At 43.8% G+C, this 21,513-nt stretch overlaps 1 protein-coding gene across 1 annotated transcript in view; it reads right to left on the bottom strand.

Moving 5' to 3' along the window:
- LOC310795264 (RIMS-binding protein 2-like) overlaps nucleotides 1–20,997 on the bottom strand; it is a gene marked incomplete at both ends in the record, with an annotated part of 28,242 nt that extends 7,245 nt beyond the window's left edge. The window contains 10 exons of the mRNA XM_083657322.1: nucleotides 65–233; nucleotides 2,702–2,871; nucleotides 6,189–6,314; nucleotides 9,015–9,117; nucleotides 9,803–9,949; nucleotides 10,774–10,929; nucleotides 11,300–12,082; nucleotides 17,028–17,179; nucleotides 19,765–20,143; nucleotides 20,593–20,997. Of these exons, the coding sequence (XP_083513448.1) occupies nucleotides 65–233; nucleotides 2,702–2,871; nucleotides 6,189–6,314; nucleotides 9,015–9,117; nucleotides 9,803–9,949; nucleotides 10,774–10,929; nucleotides 11,300–12,082; nucleotides 17,028–17,179; nucleotides 19,765–20,143; nucleotides 20,593–20,997 (2,590 nt within the window). The remainder of the gene's footprint in view (nucleotides 1–64; nucleotides 234–2,701; nucleotides 2,872–6,188; nucleotides 6,315–9,014; nucleotides 9,118–9,802; nucleotides 9,950–10,773; nucleotides 10,930–11,299; nucleotides 12,083–17,027; nucleotides 17,180–19,764; nucleotides 20,144–20,592) is intronic.
- Between the last annotated feature and the right edge of the window lie 516 nt (nucleotides 20,998–21,513).

Raw genomic sequence — 21,513 nt, 5'->3', positions numbered from 1 at the left:
AGCCGTTTCAAAACACAAACTGACAGAACATCAGATGTATTGCATGAGCAAAGTTGTGCGTTACCTATTCTGTCCACAGGCGTGTTGAGTGGGAGGAAGCCCTGTTTGATGAGCTGGTCCATGGTCTCCTCGTCCTCGGCCCTTATTTCTGACACCATGTTACAGGGGATCAGCCCCATCCTGCCCCTCACCTCCCCTCTGTAAAAGCCATCTGTGTCTTTATCACCGTACACCTGCAACATGAGGGAGGGAGGAAGTTACATATCTGCTGCTATCTTACAACTCCCACCTGTTACAGTACTGCACTTCTCTTCTCCAAAATAAGATGCAATGGGCTATCCAATAAATCTATCAATAAATCTATCAATAGCTATCAATAAATTCTCATTCTTGTGCCGATTAGCCACGCACAGGGCACACCTGCAGCGCGCACACACACAGACACACCAAGGCCGGATTAACCATAGGGCAACCGGGGCAGGTGCCCCGGGGCCCTCGGGGTGAAGGGGCCCTCCAAAAAAAAAAAGTCGGGCTCATGTTGGGCTCCCCAGAACTATGACACAAATCTAAGACCAATCAGGACAAAATGAAATGTGTTTCCAAGAAGATGAAGTCTGATGATTTAGTCTCATTGGATGCCTGTGGGCAAGTGGTGACCAGGGGCGCGGGAAGTGGGGGTGCTTGTGGTGCTGCGGCACCCTCTGCTGTTTTGTATTGGAAATGTAATGTCAATTATTTTTTCATCATTGTAAAGCCACAGCACAGTGAAGATTATTCACAAGATTATTATTATTAGTGTGAAGATTAGCCTCTTCCTTTTGCTCTCAGAGTGCATCAGATTCATGCATTTTACTTTAAAATGTACAAAATTTCTTTGTCCAGGGGGGGCACAGCCCTACAAACCCCCCAGTCAGACTAATATTTTTATCCTGCTGGTGCTACCTGTTTGCAAAGCCTAGAATCGCCTATGAGTGAGTGAGAAACTGAATCTCAGAAACTGAATAATGACATAACAGTATAATACTAATGTTAATTTAAAATGAGATATTCCTCTAAACATGGCGAAAAAACATCCAAACATCCGGACGATGGGTAGGGGGGCCCCTGGGAGCTTTAGTGCCCAGGGGCCCCTGGGGGTGTTAATCTGGCTTTGACACACACAGACAAACGCACACCGATTATGCTACTGACCACTGACATGGTTTGAATGCTATTGTTATCGGATTTTCTGCTCTCCAAACATCTTAAAATGATCATATTTAGATCGGGGGAAATAAAACAAAATAAAATGGGGGGAGCCAGTGGCATGTCCAGGCCATTTAGACTGGGGTGGCCCAGGTGGAGCACAGACTCAAGCAAGGTTGATGTGCGGCATTTAGGAAGGATGTGGGAAGGTGTTATTTACCCCGCTTCCCAACCAGCTGGCATGGCATGGTTGGTTGCAATGGATGCCTTAGGTCATTGGTTCCCAAACTGTGGTCCGCGGACCACAGTTTGGGAAGTTTGGGAAAACTTGGGAAGTTTGGGAACCCCTGCCTTAGGTCTTCTGTTTGAATATGATGCCAGTATCTTCACTCTACCTTTAGAAATGCTGCAGCCTCTGAAGAACAGTCATGTGACCACAGACACCAGCACCCTCAGGATTTTGGAGTCCCCGAATTTCAGGGGTAAATGCTTTTTTAAACGTTTTTACGTCTTTTTACGTTACATTTTTTACGCCATTTTCAGAAAATGCTTCAAAAGTCATAAAAGTGGTCCTCATTTGTGAAGATTATCTTGCTGGACACAACTTTCACTGTTTCATAAACTTTCGTTAACCACAGACCTTATTTCATGCATTTAACACAAATTCCCATATACAAATCCCACTGCCTTTCCCCCCCTAAGAACCAGGAAGTGCAGGGACTTCTGGGTAAGCCAAAAAGAAAGAAAGAAAGAAAACGTTATCCCTGCGGTACTCTATTGTAGCCTGGTAAACCAGCCCGTCACGTGAACTCACATTTCATTTGGTTCTCCGTGAGGGTCTGGCCCCGGCACATGGGGGGGGGGGGGGGGGTTGCTTTGACAGACAACTCCTTCAGCCAATCAGCGTCGGATCCAATCAAACCCAAATCCACTCGGGAGAATGGCAAAAACATATTTTCCGCCGAGAAACTCTGCGGTTGCGGCGATACTCCTGTACTTGTTTAATTGTTGTTATTGAGTCTATTTCTGCAATAACTGCACTTTATGGCTGTTTAAACTAGACAAACGCTGACATGACTCCTCGAGACGATCAGGCAAGGAGGCGGCCATTACTGTTTTGTTAGTGCAGTGCTAGTGGCGTTCCTGATTGGCCAACTTGCGCTGTCAATCACAGCGGGGTCGCTGATTGGCTCTTCCGCTCTGCAGCTTCTGCTAAACCCTCCCCATGGCGCCGGGGCCAGACCGTCACGGAGAACCAAATGAAATGTGAGTTCACGTGACGGGCTGGTTTACCAGGCTAACTCTATTGGGGATTGACTTGCTATTGGAGCCAGCCTCAAGTGGCCATTCGAGGAACTACAGCTTTCAGTATCACTTCCACGGCTTCCTCTGTCAAAGCCTGAGCTTGCCACCTGGTTAAAATGTGCATGGGAAAGAACATGTAGCGCGGCATGGCTTGGCCAAAGGGCCCAGTGAGAAATAAAAAGGCCTATATGTCTCATTTGAAGCAACCCACCCTAATGATCTGTCCCTCTTTGAAGGGCAGCTCCTCGTCGGCTGCGTCTGGGTTGGGGGACATGGAGAGAGGATCGTAGTCAAAGAGCGCCACAAAGATCCGGAAGGATTCCTCCGGCTCGGACTCATCATAGTACGGAGGGGAGCGACGTTCCCGATCCCTGTAGCCATCTTGAACATACAGTAAGGGAGAGAAAACATCCTATCATCCTGCATCACAGAACAGCACAGACAATACATGTGAGCCAACATGGAGGAACAGGCACATTGTGGGAGACCCTTTTTTTGTTCTGACATCTTTATTTGATCTTTGCATTCAAGGTTTTTTTTTATGTATTGTTAATTTAAACATATCATTTGTTACATAATAGAGGTCAACAAATTATTAAAGATTGAACAAGTGCATTTTGATTTTTTTTTCCAGATGTAAAATCGGTCTCCTGTCAAGTTCAATGTGCCTGGGTTCATGGCGTTTGGTCACAATTCGATATAAAATGGAGCAGAGACCTTATGAGTCTAATCTGCTCCTCACACATTGTAAATCATTTAGACTAATGACAAAAGCCAAATATATACCACTTCTACCATGTAATCCCATACGTGTACATGTTAGGCATGTCTTTGTGGAATATGAAATTAATGAAAAGGAAAAATGTTGCCTTTTACATATCGATATCATTTGGATCTGATCATGCAGTATTGCATGATGGATTGGATTTTGATATCCAACCATACTTTTGTCTGTCAGCATGCAGGCATCAATCTGTGGTCAATCTCTTACTTTGTCCTTTAATCATTCAGCACATGACACTTATTTATAATTATTCATACCATACTTATGTTTCAATATGCATTTAGAAGCAGTGACAAATGAGAGGCAAGACAAACATGGTGTATTACATAGATGTGATACACGGAGGTGAAACACAGTATGGCACATTGAGCAACACACAAGACTGACATGCATGCTACCAAAAACTTCAATCAAAGCTACAGCTATTGTTTCTCATTTCAAGAAGATGTAGTTGTATGTATTCATAAGTTTCACTTCATATCAAAATGAAAATGTAACTAAGTCAGTGGAATTCTTCAATAAGTGTCATTCATGATCGGTCGCCCTTGTATACAGTAACACAAGATGTTAGTTACTCTAAACTTCACGAGATTTCTACAAACATAGGCTAATAAAAAGGCCAAAAGTTAAGATTTTTATCAAATTCACAAATAGCCAATATTTTTATATTTCTTTCTTGAGTAATCAATCACTATATCACACTTTTGAAATTAAATTAATTACTACAGTATTAGTATTTTAAAAATGACAGTATTATTTTTGGAGAGTGACTTGAATTGTGCCATCACAACATGTCTTGTCTCAAATACTGTAGGTATCTTTTGAGCTAAATGTGCAGCTCTTAGTGCAACAAGCAAACCAATATGGTCAGTCAGCTAAGTTGTATTTTTATAGGTGTATTAAGATCTTCCTGCAATATATTTTATTATGCTTGTGTTGTAAAAGTTGAATTTACCAGACTACACATGCAGGGATGTGTTGATACGTGCATTATTAAAGCTTTAAAAAAAGATGTTCAACGTGGAAACAGACCAGGGCATGTTGGAAATAGCTCTATTGTCCACATTTAGCTTATCTAACTTGATTTGCAGCTGAAGGACGCAGTTGGGATATTTCAGAAGCGTTACATTAGGAATGTGACATTACTGCAATTTTGAAGTAAAAAAAGCAACAAAGTATTGATATATACCATTGAAATTGACTTTGTTTATTAAATGGAATAAAGGTACAATTTATACTGGTAATTAGTATTTCTCTGAATAAAGAGTATTTGACAGTTGTACCAAAATTAAACATCAAAGGGAATTCCCATTAAAGAGTTTTGAATCCAGTGTGCCATAAAACAACTGTTTGGAATGAGTGATGTTGAAATCAGTGCCTAGCAATGCATCTGTTACTGATTGAGTTGATTGGAATAGGGAGGTTAGTGTTTGCATGGGGTAGAAATGGCTCCATCTGGTGGCGGTTTAAATATAGTGCATGCATGCAATCTAAGAATACTCTGTTTAGTTGGGATTGCAATTCAATTGAATTGCATTAAAATTGAATTAAAAACTTTAATGGATGTATGTTTGTGCACCAGTGTCTCTCAAGACATAGCGTTACATCGTAGGACCTTGATAGCAGTGTTCCTCAGCTCAGACCTTATTGATTTCCAGGTTTTGAGAGATTATCAATCGATACCTATCGATACCGGGTCTCAACCCCCGTCCCTACTTCTGGTGGGACTGCAGAGTGGGCAAGTAAGCACAAATACATCTTGGCCAGAACAGGTTTGTCAGATAGGTAGAGAGAGATAGAAGTCAATTATGGTAGAGATAAATCACCAGGAGAAGGTTTGGAATTATCGGATCTGGATTGGCTGGATTGGCCTTTTGGGCAGATCTCCCACTCTTAATGGGAGTTCCATTTTAGGGTTAACTCTGTTACAACTAGCAAATACTCTAGATTCAGAGGAACACAACAACTTTTCTTTCCAGACAAAACTCCAAAATGCAGTACATGAAAACAATTGAGAAAAAGAAAGGGGGGGGGGGCATTTTGAAAGGTCAATCTGTAATAGGATTGGCTAGCTGGACGAGCGGGTGGGCGGTGTGAGTCACCACTTTCTTAAGCCCGGTTGTTGTGCGCGTGTTGTACTGGGCCGGAGGCCCACCCGGCCTCATCATCTAATTTTGTTATAATAACGCTACATTAAATTACAGTTGTTGGCTTTGATCTATCAGCTATCACTTGTTGCTATTGTTTGTTTTTTTGTACAGTAGGTCCATTGAAAATATGATTGTAAAATATGTGTACAGTATGTCTAAGATCAATGTGAATGTAAGATCATTTGGAAAATGATTTACGCTGCACATGTGCATGCCTAGCTTTGCATGATTCCAGTGACTGTTTTTAGGACTCAGACGTAAGGGGCAACTGCATTGCCAACAGTAGCTAAAGTTCAAACTGTAAAAGCAGTGACAGTGCCGTCACTCTTTACTCTATTCTCTCCCCCGAAACCTTCTTCCCCATTCATGCATGAAGGCCCCAGTACAAGTGTAGTGGTGCTGGTAGGTGTGGTTGGACCACAAAGGGAAGGGGTTTTGCAGGCATCTGGAGTTCAGTGCAGTGAGGGAGGCATTCTCTGAGCAGTCAGTCAATCAATCAATCAATCAATTAATCAATCAATCAGTTATCTCATCATCCGCAACTGTGGGAACGGCCATCTTGGAGGTATGGCTCCCCAGTGGGTCCATCATTTCAGTGCAGTGCAGTGAGTCATGCTGTGCAACCGTAAAGCATAATCATAAATATTATTGAAGAAAAAGAAGAAGGCACTCGCAGGTGTCCACGGCTACTTCCTCCCAGTTGCCAGCGACATTTTTGTTGCTGTGCTGTGGTGGCGGGGGGGACTGCAGGCAGCAGCACGTACCATAGGGAGACCTGGCGCCTGTGTGCCTGCGGGATGAGCACGTCCTGTGCCGAGCTACTCTGCCATAGTAAACATCCTCGGTGATGGGCGAGAGGTTGCCCTCACTGTTACTCTCAGTTGTTATCTCTACAGGAAACACCAATCAGAGGGCGACGGGGGGTTACAACGCAAAGCTCACCCATTCCCAGTGCCACCCCCACAACGACAACTAAAGCTTCCTCTTGCCATCAGAAGCTTCCTACTGCAGTAACTCTGGAGCAATTAGCAACTATGGAATTGTTACTAAATTATTACTCAAATGATCCATGCATTGTTCATCAGGATGAGTGTCCATGTGTTATGTCTCTGTGTGGCGTACATTGGTGCTAATGTGCATAGCGGTCTATCATAATGTCAGCTTGTTAGGTGAGGCCAGACGGGGGCCAGAACCGGCCCTCATGCTGGTTCTGCCTGGTCTGGGAGGTCTAAGACAAACCACACCATTTTACTTATGAAGCAAAAATCAAAAATCAAATTAGAACTGGCTGTTTTGAGTGATTTTCAATATGATAAATGCTGAACACTAAGTGCACATTATGTTTTCTATCATTTAATCTAGTGAGCAAATTAGAGGTTATGGCATGACAATAAAATTTTTGCAGCCCCCCCCCCCCCCCCCCCCTTCCCCCAAGGAAAATAATTGTCCACACCTGGGTTACCCTTGGTTCATCACACCAACAAGGACGCCTTAACAAGGACGCCGAAATGAAACTGCCATAGCGCTGCGTAGCTTCAGCGCTGCGTAGCTTCAGCGCTGCGTAGCTTCAGCGCTGCGTAGCTTCAGCGCTGCGTAGCTTCAGCGTGACAGCGTAGCTTCAGCGTATGATGTGAACGAGGGCTTAGGGTGTAGATTAGCTAGATTGTTTGGTTGATAGTTTAAGTTAGGTTAGTTTGATTGCCTTGCTAAAAATTACCCTTGCCTGCCTTGTGTTTTATGTCAAATCATTTGTGAGGCAACTCACTTATGGGACCAGATCCAGAGCTGCAGGCTCAGAGTTGAGGCCCAGTCCAGAGCTGCAGGCTCAGAGTTTAGGCCCAGTCCAGAGCTGCAGGCTCAGAGTTTAGGCCCAGTCCAGAGCTGCAGGCTCAGAGTTTAGGCCCAGTCCATGCCCTGGACAAGACCCCCTGTTTGGGCAGGTCCATCTCCAAGCCACGCCCCTCACATTGGGTTGTGGAGGCTATTACACCTTGGCACAGTTACAGTAAAGAGCCTGGCATATCCCATAAGTGAGTTGCATCACGAATGATTAGAAATTAAACTTAAGGTTATGAATATAAACCCAGGTTTATGAATAATAAGAGTGAGACAACCCTTCTTGAATGCTCATCAAGACACAAGCTCGCTCCGCCACCCTTTATAAAGGCGGGGCACTGCCCCTGGTGGTGGAGGGAGAAATGTATTCCTGCGACTTTTCTTTCTCTCTCTTCTTTTGCTATGCTTGTTTTATTATGTCTATGTTTTTTAAGTTGCTAAATTTGCTAAAATGTTTATTGATTGTGCTTAGTTAGACTTAGCTCGACACATTCTCCGGTAAATCCCTCTGAAACATGTGAATTCGGGCTACCAGGTGGGTGCTACACATCGGTGGTGGTTGAGTTGAGTTCCCTCCCCTGATATGTGAAGCGCTTTGAGTGTCTAGAAAGGCGCTATATAAATCCAATCAATTATTATTATTATCCAAATAAACGTGAAAAACAACGCTGATTTATTTAGCACATGATCTCACACATATCCGAAAACTGTAAACGAACCGAAAGCAAAATAAATCAACATAGTTTTTTTCTGTGAAGTTCCCCTTGAATGTGGGCAAAGCTCTAAGTTAGCTTCAGGTAATGTGAAGTGTATGAGAGCATGGTTCAAAGACAGAAGTGACCTGGAGACACGGGGAAGCTCATGGAAGTTTGAACAAAGCAACACAGAACAGAACGCTAAGGCACAGAGAACATCAACAGTATCTATAAACACACAACATCAACACAACACACACCAGGTCATATGCAGGTCGAATTTCTTCTCACTTTTTTTATATTTTATTATTTTATTTTATTTTATTTATTTTACTATTTTTACTATTTTTATTTTATTTTATTCTCTTAGCTTTTTTTTTATTCTTACTCCTTATTAAGAACTCTCTACAAATAGAGGCTAATCTTGCCTGTCTTAGTATTAGTAGAGCTGAATTCTTTTAAAACAAAGCAGAACTCTCTACTAATCTGGATTGCTTGTCCTAGTATTAGTAGAGCTGAATTATTTTTTAAACAAAGCAGAACTCTCTATTGTACTGTCTTATACTGAGTTCTGGTTTTATTTAGTTGAGTGCCCCATTGCTCTTGAGGTGAGGTTTGTACCTCCAAAAATTGTATTTATTTTATCTTCAATTCTTTTACTTTATCATATGGGAAATTGCAATGAGGGTTGTGCAATAAACCCACAATGACTGTGCAATATGCTTAGAAGTCATTAGGATGAAGTGTTGAATCAAATTGAACTAACCAGTGTTTGCTGTCTTTATTTTTATATTACACCGCTGGCACAATTTCCCAGTGGAAAGCGCATGTTGGCAAGGGACCACACTGTATGCTCGATGTGTTTTTCCCTGTCTGTTGTATGTATAGTGTCAAAACCTCGATACTTGTGATATGTGGCTGTTGTACGGCACTATTTGCCCAAGACAAATTTCCCCTCGGGGACAATAAAGTTCATCTCATCTCATCTCATCTGGAATTTGCCCTGCCTGCCTCTCTCTCTCTCTCTCTCTCCCTAGTCGTGTGCCCATCCATACTGACCAATGGAAGGGACCATAAGAGGTCGTCTCTGGGGTTGGGGACCACCACGGGGAATTCTTCTTCCTGAATCCCGGTCACGGCGACCACCACCAGGGGTATTTGTCTGAAACACACACGCGCACACACACACACACACAAACACAAAAAAATACACACACATTCATGTATTGCACACCGACACGTAAATGTACATACTGTATGTGCACAAACTCATGCAGCGCTCATGCAGACACACATACAGACAGATACACACACACACACACACTGAAACGCACAAACAAACAAACACACACACACACACACACACACACACACACACACTCACAAACACACACACGCACACAGGAAAGATTGTAGGATTCCAATTAAACTGTAAGCAAATATTGAGAGCATATTTGAATTTAAAAGAAATCGCAAAAACTGCAATTTAAGACTTTGTGGAGGCATTGTTCATTGTGGCTTCTACTTTGCCACAGATTTAGAAACTTTATTACACTTACGGTAATAACAACAACACTACTGTTGTACTACTACCACTACTACTACTACTAATGATAATAATCTTCATCATCAACTTTTTGACTACCTTGTGTTTTTTTTTGTTTTTTTTACAGAGTCCAAATGATCTAACATAACTGGACAATAACAGTAACACACAACCACAAAACGATAGAATAGCCACGTAAAGTAAAGTGTGTGTTCCTGTGTTAGTTCACACTGTATATCTGGCTGGCTATTGGCTGATGTGAACCTGACAGCCAATAAGGAGTAAGGGCTGAGAAGCGCACCTTCAGTGTGTTGTGTGAGTTGCGTCGCCGCCCCTCTTCCAGCTGCATCTCCGAGTACAGCTCCTCCTCATCCTCCTCCATGATGTCAGACAGGTCAGAGCCCCTGCTGCTCTCACTGTGATACTCCTCACTGTGACTATAGTGAGGCTGTTTGCACACACACACACACACACAGATACACACGCGCGCGCGCACACATATACACACAGACACACATACACACGCACACACACATACACACACACACGCATACACACACATGCAATTGTACATACATACATGCACCACACACACACACCAAACATATAGGTACATATGCGCATGCACACATACACACAAGCACACATGGACACCCAAAACAGGTTACTACGTCTTAACATAGATTCTAAAATGGCGTGTGTATCTAGTGTGTAGATGTGTATGTGTATGTGTATGTGTATGTGTGTGTATCTAGGGCTGGGTATCGTTGAAAAAAATCACAATACCACCTACCCTTAAAGTGATACCGCTACCAATAGAGGACTTCATTTGATACTTCTTCTTTTTTTTGGCCATACTTTTGACTTTTTTTTTTTTTGCCATACTTTTGAACACACGCAGCGCTCGACTTCACCACAGGGGGCAGTGGTGGGCAAATACCATGTTGCCTTATTGGCTGCGAGCAAAAGCGTGCCATTTTGTTTTTGTAGATCCGTGTACAAAAAGGATCAAATGCAGGTATTGTTTGCCCCAAGATGTTTCAATACTACTTGGTACACGGGTTATTTGGGTCAATACCATAAAGGTATTGAGTACCGATACTGATACCCAGCCCTAGATGTATCTCAGTGCTCAGTTCTTAAAATCCTATGAGTAAGTATGAGTCTCTTGTAAACCAATGAACAGTGAGGATTATTGCAAACAAAAGACATTGCGGGGATGCAGCTCAGAGAAAGGTCAAACGGTCCGTCACTTCTTCATGTCGTTCTTACCGGCCTCCCCAGCTCAGAACCTCTGAGGAACTCGTCAACTGAGGCTCCTCTCCTACGGCCACGAGCGTAGCCTTCCTCGTCTTCCTCCTCCTCATCTGAGTGATGCTGGTGGAATGGCTGACCCTGCTCTCCGTACACGCCCTGCCTCCTGTCCCCCTGCAAACATGGAAGATGAAAAGTGGGGGAAAGATATCACAGACAGGTGCTCTTTGGGTCCAAGGACATCATGACATCAACCCTTGATCAATATACGTCATAACCAAAAAATACATACTGTACATACATCAATGTCTTCTTCAGGGCAGTCTTCAACTTACAGTTGAAACGCGTAGGCATTAAGCCCATTTATTAAAGGCTGTTTAACTTTTTCAAAGCACTGCACCTTGATATTCTTTGGTTATGACATATTATTGATCAAGTCTAACCTCGCCCTTTTTTTTTTTTTTATCTCACATGTAGAGTTACTGAATGCTGCGCTGTAGCATCTAATGGATTTAGCATTTAGCCATCTCCATTGCTGTCATACCTTGACACTTTCTGCTGCCACCCTCTGTGCTGCCTCCCTGGCGATGGCCTTGGCCACGGTGTCGGGGATGAGTGTACCTCGGGGCTGCGGGAGGATCCTCTGGGGCGAGGGGGAGCGGGGGTTGGCCGAGGGAGGGGCCTCCAGGGTGTGGAGGCCTGGCATGGCCACTGGGGGCTGCGTGGACGGAGAGCGGTTGGGGTCCCAGCCAGGCTGGCCAGGTGGAATGGCTCCCCCGTGGTGGGGGGCCGCCTGCTCTTTGGCATCCAGGTCTCTGGCACTTACTGGTCTCAGAGGTATGGGGTGGGGGTGGGGGTAAGGTTGTGGGTGGGGCAGCAGGGGCAGTCGGTGCTGCGGCCTGGGGCCTTGGTGCTGCGGATGAGGCTGCAGATGTAAGGGCTGGGGGGGCTGCGGGTGCGGGGGCCGGAGCTGGGGCAGCTGCGGCTGGGGCGGTCCTCCTGGATGGGGGAGTCGGGGATGGGGCTGCTGAGGGTGTGGAGGATGGAGAGGAAGCGGCTGTCCTGGATGTGCCTGGGGCGGAGCGGGGAGTTGGGGATTGGGGTGGGCGAGGTGAGGGAGGGGGCCTGTGTGGGGGTGTAGGGGCGGGGGCAGCGCAAGGGGGGGTAGAGGCACCAGCAGGTTGTTTGGAATGACGGCGACTGGGGAGTCTTGGGATTCTCCCTGTGCTGATAGCGTTCTGACGATGACCTCCCGGGCCTCCAGGCACTGAATCCTTGTCAGCTCCACGGTAACATAGTCCGCCATTGGGTACAACACCTCCGCTATCTGGATTAAAAAAAAGACAATATCAGCAACAACAAAACTATAATCTAACTTAATAATTTTCAACGACGACACAAATCTATTTTAGCTATCATTGACCATCACACTTGTGACACTATTGCATGGGTAACATGCTTAGTTGCAAGTTGCTACATATCAGAAACTCGTTAAGGTTGGCCTGTCTGGGTTAGTAGGTTGTGAGGCCACCTGTATCTGCATGACCCTGGTCTATGTGAGGCCACCTGTATCTGCATGACCCTGGTCTATTCTATTCTACAAAATTATATTCTGTGAAATTGGTCAAGCCACTGTCACACAGAATGTGGGTCAAAGGTTGTGAAAAGGCAGAGGCTCTGCTTGCATTCTCTCTTCCCACCTACATGACAGAACTGTGTAGGGATGGGTAGGTATTATTATTTTGCAAGATGTGTTCCACTGTTTCTCAGCAATTTCTTTAATTGAACAAACCTTTTTAATTTGTTCTCGTAGTTGTCAGTTTGCCTTTGAGCAGGCACGTGCACACATAGACATGAAAGGGGGCTTGAGCCCCTGCCTTTTTTTCAGTCTGTAAAAAGTGCCCTTTTTATTTTATTTTTTTTATTATTTTTATTATAATACATTTTTCATTTTCATTCCAACAACACATGAACAAAACAAACAGCTCAGACACATGAAAAAATAAAATAAAAAGTGCCCTTTCCTGACCATGAATGCATTTCTAATGGTGCTTTGTATGGAAATTGCCCTTTCCATGCCATCACTGAAGGCAGCATTCAAAGAGAAATGCCTTTTCCGAGCTCTCTTGGCCTTGGATGCACCATTTGTAATAGGCCTCTGCATGCCTGGAGCAGTGTTTTTCTAAACCGCCCCTGAAGGCACCAACCCAAAAACGCACGTGGCCCGTCCCCACCCACTCCAGCAGTGCGCACTCCACTCAGCCAGAGCAACCATGCAGACGGACAGCAGCAGCACAGGCGCACACAGTCTGACAGATATATCAGTCAGTCAATGTGAATCAGGTATGTATGTTTGTCAAAGTCTCATCCTAAAATGAGATATTCCTCTAAATCTGGTTAAAATCGGAATATTTAAAATGAGTTATACCCCTAAATTGGCCTTCAAATTGCCTCAAATTTCCGTAGTGCCCTTTTATGAATTTGAGCCCCTGCCCCTCTAATGTTCTCTGCACGTCCCTGCCTTTGAGCAGATTAAAGCCTGGTTAAAGTCGCTCCTGTCCTTGCAGTGTCCAGTCATGATCAGGTGTTTAAACTTGCAGTAGATGCTGGTGACCACTCCATTTGGTAGTTAAAAAAAAACGTCAATCAATATCAGAGAGGGTACCCTGAGAACTATTTTTTAGCTCTAAACCATTTCCATTTTGAGGTGTATATCAGCTTTTGTGGTTTGGTGAGGTTTCATTCTGTCCATTCGTCCTCCTGAGCCCTGTACTACGAAACTAGTTTAACAGATCCGCGATAAGTCCCTTTGATCTGGTTTGACTGAACAGGATCAAAGCTATCTAGTTAACTGATACTACGACGCTGGTTTTTTACTAGGTAAGTGGACCTGGGATCTGCCTGTGCACGCGCACGTTTTTCGCTCGTGCACAGGCGCGCGTCCACGCGAAAGAGGTGCGCCAGCCAATCACATTATGAACAGCTGAGTTTATCCACGCCCACACCCATTTCCACACCCATTTCCTCGTTCAATGAAGCGCAGTGCATGATCAGAGTTTTAGCGGATATTTAATGTATCCGCGATTTAATGTCAGAATGAAAATCCGCGTTGGATAGTCTGCTGAAGGGCTGTCTAAAGCAGCAGCTTGTATTCACATCAGTCATTTGATTTACTTTGATCAGCGATTGATACAGCTGCATTGATACAGGCAGCAGCAACAAATCTAAATGTGTAATCTCAGTCTATACATTTCCACAATCTGTAAGCCTATTTAGACCATAGATTTAGAAACGCATGCTCAATGAATAATGATCTCTATCACTCATGTGTGTGGTTGCACTGATCGAATAATTCATATATAAAATAGCCTAGTATAAAGCCTAATAGCCTACTATAAAAGAGAAAACTGCTGAACTGAATTGAGACAACACCCTCACTCCATTTGAGGGTCCATTCATGATATGCGCCGCGGTGATTAATAGTGATCATATTTCTCCACGCATCGTTGAGCTGTTAAGACATAAAGTGGTAAGTAGGCTTAATTTAATTATGTAGCCTACAGAGCCACAAATGTTTTTCTTGTTATATTCTCAGTTGACTGCAATCTATTTTTCATATGGCGATCTTATATGAACGGTGAGTGACTCCAGAGAGCCGATTATATGGGTCTGTCATGGATTTTGATCTTATCCTCTGAAGCTAACCTGGTCGCGACCAGGTTAGCTTTGCAGCGTCAGTTGCCATGGTGATTGAAAGTTAACTTGCTTTGTAGTACGGCTAAACCAGGTTTAAACTCAAACTTACTCGGATAAGGCATTAAACTAGCTTCGTAGTACAGGCTACTGATCCTTCAGGTCTTGTTGTGTTTACATATTGTAATTATTTGTATTTATTGGTTTACTTTTAGCAGGTTGGTGTCTATATATGCTGTTAGGCCCATGTGCTTAAGTGATAGTTTTATTTGAAGTAAAAACCCATTGTCATTGTTGAATGTTGAATGTAACTGTCACAGAAAACAACAGATGGGTGTTCATTTCAAGACATGATGGTGTGTTGGTATATTGTGGTGTTCACCAGAGGGAGTGAGAGACTTTACTCTGGCTTTCACAGATGATTGAGATACCTGCACCACCACTGAATCATAGGTAGGTGGCACTGTGGTGTAGAGTATGTTGAGGGCAGAGATGACATAATGTCATGTTCAAAAGGCAGACACTTGACTATTAACACTCCCTCTGTCATGTATCCTCTCCAGTGTTGGGCAAGTTACTTTCAAAATGTAATATATTACATATTACTAGTTACTTTCATTTGAAAGTAATAAGTTACTTTACAATATTACTGTCTGTGTAGAGTAACTCGTTACTTATTACAATACTTTTTTGGATTACTTTTACCAAAACAACAGCAGCAGCAGAATGACCGGAACATCCCGAAAAATAATTTCAACCGCCTTGAAGTCAGTGTAAACAATCCAAAATTCTATATGTTATTATTTTCCTTTGTTATTGTCATCTATAGTGGTTATTTGCATAAAAACACATAGTTTGATTATTTGATGGTGCTTTGATAAAAATAAAAAAAGTAACTCAATTTGTAACTTGAGTTACTTGACAAAGTAACTGGTATAATATTACTGAAATCCTATAGGTAATAAGTTATATTACTGAGTTACTGCTAAAAGTAATATATTACATGTAATATGTTACTTTTGTAATGAGTTACCCCCAACACTGATCCTCTCTCACCTATCATCTACATAAAACACAGGTAAAAATATAGCCGCAAGCGGCGATGGGCGGGGTTCAAGCCTTGCGCAGATGACAAAGCTTCTGATTCTGACTAGGACATCCTCCTTGATATATCTGACAAGTTTCGCGATCATTGGACAAACAGGTGTGGAGTTACAGCCTTTTTTATGTTAAGCCACGCCCATTTCTGGCATTTATGGCGCCCCCTTTTGGTCGAATTGCACAAAATTTGACACACATGGTCTAGGATGGTCTCCGAAAACCTCCTGCAAGTTTCGTGAAGATTCCTTAATCGGTCATGAAGTTATGACAATTTAGCTGTGAGGCCACGCCCTCTCAGAACTTTAACGATCAATATCTCCGAAACTAAAGTAGATTTAAAAAATCCACCAATCACGATTGTAGAGCTTGCTCCATAGATGCTTCCTGGCGATGCTGGTGCAAATCGGTCCAACGGTCTAGGAGGAGATGTCAAAAATGTGTTTTCCAAACTTTTCCAAATATCTCAAAAATTTTCCAGACGGACATTAAGGGTCCTTATGGCAAATTTGTAGAGCAGGTCCACCTGAACATCTGGAAAAAAAAGTTTGAAAATCGGACCAACGGCGTGGAAGTTATGGCCTTTAACGTAAAACCGTGGATTATAGCGCCACCTTCAGGCCGATTCGAAAAATCTTTCTTGAGCAGCTACCTGCCAACAATATCTGTCATTGGGCCAAATTTCAGGTCTCTACCATTTACCAACTCACGGGAATTTGCGTTGGGGCAGATGAACAACAAGAAATCGAATAATAAACCGGCAGAAAAACAATAGGGTTTCAGCCCCTTCAGGGCTTGAACCCCTAACAATTCACTCACCTGTATGTAAACTCATCCCCTAATGCACAGTCACTGACGCTGAGAACACTTGAATCGTGAGTGGTGCTCTTGTCCAGGACTACTGTCATAACCATGATGCCATGACACCTGTTATTAACATGAAGGAGGCTTTATGAATGTTTGTGACAGTAAATTATGTTAATGCAATGTTGACGTTGTTTGAAATGTCTTCGTTATGACAACTTGACATGAACCAACACTGTGTAATTACACTTGATGATATCTTAATGAACAGTTCAAATTGTACCACTGTTTGTTGAGGTCAAGGAAAATATTAATGACACCGTTGTGAACTCATTTGAAAGTGTCATTGCACTTAATGACATCTTAATGCCTGCTATCATGTCATGTTTATGACATGGTTATGTCAAGTTGTCATAACTAAGACGTCTCAAACAATGTCAACATTACATTAGCAATGACATCATTTACCGAATGACACTTAATGACAAGAGTCGTAAACATCCGTAACGCCTCCTTCATGACGTCATGTCATGGTTATGAATGTCATGTGAGTCGTCATATCATGACGACTGAGGGTGCATAAGACTCATATGCACCCTCAAGTAAAGTGTTACCCCCTCGTTCAATCAAGTGGTGTGAAATGTAAATGAAGCATGCATGCTAAGTTGCTAGCTCACCCTCTGTCCTTTAGTGCAGACTGCGTAGCCAAGGACATTTGCCCCATTGGATGTCCCTGTGGGAGAGAGGAGGGGGGGCTTCCAGCGCACCTGTAGCACCCCTGGAGCCTGGCCACAGAGCACCTGAACCTCCTGGGGAGGATTGGGAGGGCCTAGTAGGTAGGAGGAGAACAGGGGTAAGAAGACATGTTTACGTATGGTTCCTACTGACAATGGATGGCTGGTGTAGCACTAACATACCAAAAAGAGGGAAGTGTGTGAAGCATTCATTAATGCACAAATGCGCACACCATGCACTACTATGCCCAGACACAAGGGGGTGCAAGGTGGGGGGCAGGGGGGCATTCGTGACACAACAAACAACTTTTTTTTCTCTCAGTGCTGTAACAGTTATTGACATAATCATGTGACAGGATGATGAAAAGACCTTGTGCAAACTTTGTATATCGATACACACGACCCATGCAGATACTTGATGGGATGGTGCGCAGTAGCGAGGCACATTCATGAGAACAAGTGTGCTGTTGTCAATTTAGTGAAATGTCACTTAGCTATTCTAACATTGCTTTCAATAGAGAGGCAAAGTGACCGCCTACTTCCTGCTTCAGCACTGTACCAGAGATTTTCATCCGCCATTTATTTTCCCATCCACATTTCGTAAAATGCTTATATAAAAATAGTTTTACTGGTTCAAACCAAACGCTACAGATATATTTAGAAACAGGAGAGTTCGCATAACATTTCACTGAGACCAAAACGTTAAAAAAAATGCAGGTTTAAAGAAAATATTTTTTCTATGTTGTTTTTTTAAGTTTTGGTCCGAGTGAAATGTTCTATGGTCTCTCCCTTATAGCGTTAGCTGAACCGTTTGGTTTGACTATTTTATAAGCATTTTATGAAATGTCTATGGGAAAATAAACGGCGGATGAAAATCTCTGGTACAGTGCTGAAGCAGGAAGTGACGTTCCACTTTGCCTCTCTATTGCTTTTAATATAGCACACTGCAGAGTTGTGATGTGGAATCGTCTCGTGTAAAACTGTACTGTCATATTTTCTGAAACTCATATCTTCTCTAGTAGCTAGTAATAGTTTAATACTCTCAAAATAAAACGATATAGAGCCCTGGGCCACGTCAGAAGACGGTTTTGTCTGATGTGCAGGAGGAGACTGAGACTGAGTGCAGGCCATTCTTTGTCTCTCCTGGGTCTCTCCTGGGTCACTGGGTAAAACATGCACAGCTAGGATGGCTGCGTTGGAGCAGAAGCAAAATGCACACTGATACAATGTGGTCATTTCAGTGAGCAGGTGAGGAGGTGAGGTAAACGTTCCTCCAGTGGCATTCCTTTATAGAACATCTGTCATTCCAGGCTGAGGAAACAACTCGTCAAAATGACAACTGCTCATATCTGGTGGTGCTTTGTTGTCATCTAATTAGTGGTGTGCACTGTGTCGTGAGCAAACATGGGCAAAATTGTATTTGAAATTGGTTTCATATATTAAAGTGTGCTTAATTTACTAGACATTTTAATAGAGACAACATGGTATTATTATTATTATTATTATTAATATTATTTTATGCTAGAACCCTAATCAAATGCTATTTTGCCCAGATCTCATCATCAGTTGCCCATGCCAAACATAATTTATGCCGCACTCATTCTCAGTTTCATGACTACAGCTGTTTCCCAAAAGTATCATAACACTAATATCATCTCTGCCCATTTTGTGTTCGGTAGAAGAAGATGGTTTCATGGTGAAACTTGTGGGAAAACCTTTCATTCTGACCTGTTCTGCAATATGGAGTTGGACCTAGACAAAATACAATAGACAACAATGGCAGGGTAAGGCAGTGTCTACTCTTCCTCGGCTGTGTCTCCTGTATGAGATGTCACAGCACAGTAGCATAACCTAATCTTTTACATGTTATTACGCTCTCTATTAACCCATTGATACCTGATGCAGCATTTGTGTGTGTATCCCTTTAAGACCGTTCACGGTCTTAAAGGGATACACACACAAATGAGGGATATACATGCAAATGCTGCATCAGGTATCAATGGGTTAAAGGAGACAGTAACACACAATGATAACAACTGTAGTCCTCCAACTTCTATTTGTCTGACATTAATACTATTTCAAAACATGTAAAAGGCAAACATGTTAAAAGTTAGCCTGGTAAATAAACCATCCTGGTCACGTTTTCATTCTCCGCCCCCAGCCATTTCAAGAAATTATAAAGTGCACGGGACCAATCAGGGACCTGCCTCGTAGTTGATAACATAACCGACCAATCAGGGATGCTGCTGGCAAAACAGTATAACTATGGCGGCTCATTGAGCAACGAGTGGTAACGTTAACCTCAGTAGAGTAAAAACAGCTGTAAGTGCAGCTATCGTAGAAATAGACTCAATAACAATTAAAGAAGAACAAGAGTTTCTTGGTGGAAAAGACATTTTCTATATCCTTCCAAATAGATTTGGATTGGATTCGGCTACGCTGATTGGCTGAAGGAGTTGTCTGTCGATGAAAGTACTCCCGCCTACCCACTGAAATCATTAAGAGAGTGAGATCACGTTATCAGGATGGTTTTAGCCAGGCTGGTGAAAAGTTAGACGTCTTCCACACGACTACATTTGCATACTGACAACGTCCACAGACTGTGGCAACGTTAGTCGTGAGTATTCATGTGAAACGGTATCTCTGAGATCAACAGGAAGTCAAAATGAGCCTTGCTGACCTGCAGCCAGAGTGCAGAACTCCACGCCCGTTTCCTTCTTCTCTCTCTGCTCCAGAGGCAGTTGCCATGGCACCTGGTGCGGCCGCGCCACCACTGTCACCTTGTACACCGTCATGGCCTTCAGGTTGTGGAAGCGTAGCCGATACCGCCCCGCCTTCACCGCCGCGTGCTCCGCCCCGTCCAGGAACACCGTGTGCGCGTAGTTGCTGTTGCTCGGCAACCAGGAGAGCTCGGCGGTGTCGCGCTGGATGTCGTCCACGCGCAGACCGCACGCCGCCACCACGTTGGCTCCCACCAGCAGGGTGCAGCGCAGGGGGGGGGGGGGGGGGGGGGGACGATGGGTAGGGGGGCCCCTGGGAGCTTCAGTGCCCAGGGGCCCCTGGGGGTGTTAATCTGGCTCTGGCTATTGCAACAGTCATTGCATAGCTTTGGTCGCCCCTGCTGGTCTAAAAGTGAAAAATGTGGTAAGGCAAGTCAGCTTTTTTACACAGTGGATTTTATACACAGATGTTTACAATTCATTCAATTATTTCTAATGCCACCTTAGAAATGTCTATTCAATGCTTCACTTGTGCCAAAGCAATACAATGTTTTTGAGTTAAAATATCTTCAGTTTGGGGCTTTTCGAAGCAAATATTGATATATGCGATTAAATCAGCAATATATATTTCTGCCACCCCTTAAAATCTTCATTCCACCCCATGAATATTTCTCTATATCCGCCCCTGCGCAGAGTGACAGAACTTAGTGTGAAACACACTCACCCTCTTGGTAGTGATCACTGGGATGCTGCTCTCAGTACTTGGTGTTCCTCTGCTCACGTCTCACCCGGGTTTGGGCGGCGTTGCGACGGGGCTGCGTCATCTTGGCTGTGGGCTTCTTTACTCCATTTCTCACCACAGAAGTCCACGGCGGCGACCTGGGCGTTGGCGTTGGGAGTTGTATGCTCTCTGTAGCCGCTGCATCAGGAGGGTCTAACGCCGTCGTCACCTCCTCCTGTTGACCAGGTCCCGTCTGCTTCTGCACCAGCCGCAGTCCCGAGGTCCAGGACTGTCTGGGGTAGACCTCCTTCCACCGTCCTCCAGCGCTGTCTGTCACCCGGCAATTCACAGCCGCTGTAGCCGCCGTCAGGTCCTCGTTCACGGTCACCTGTGCTTCAATGGCCGGGCTCCTCAGACCAGAAACCTCGCTGCTCAGTTGCTCCACTCTACTGAGCAGCGCTGAGGCGTCCATATTGCCAAACAAACCCAACAGGTGGAAGTTTGTCCAAAAAGAGCGAGACAAACATGGCCATGTTCTCCCCAAACTCATGAAACAGGCTCAGGCTCGCCTTGACGTTTTTAGAGTCCTTGTCGCGACCTGTGTGCTTCATTTGAACAGAAAGCCGTTGGACTTCTCAATCCAGTCAGATGCCAAATTGTTTGTAGCCAACAAGACAACTTCATGGTAGCTAAGAGTCCTCATTTTGATATAGATAAATATAGGCCACACAACAGTTTATGTTTTCATATGAATACATGTGTGTTCGGATACTCGCTATCACTGACTGATATAACACAAAGAAAAGAGCGCCACCTACAGGAAATCAAACATCATCCACAGAAAATTCAATTTGGAAAAAGACATCACAGTCCCGCCCACACTGTTTGATTGACAGGTGATATGTGGGCAGTGCAGAAACCCCACAGCAATGAGAGCTAAGCACCAAAGATGGAGAGAGAGAGACACACACACACACACACACACACA

The sequence above is a fragment of the Poromitra crassiceps genome (assembly GCF_964638095.1).
Source record: "Poromitra crassiceps genome assembly, chromosome: 21".
Taxonomy (NCBI): domain Eukaryota; kingdom Metazoa; phylum Chordata; class Actinopteri; order Beryciformes; family Melamphaidae; genus Poromitra; species Poromitra crassiceps.
Note: the sequence above shows the minus strand (reverse complement) of the source record. Positions and strands in the feature narration are given on the sequence as shown.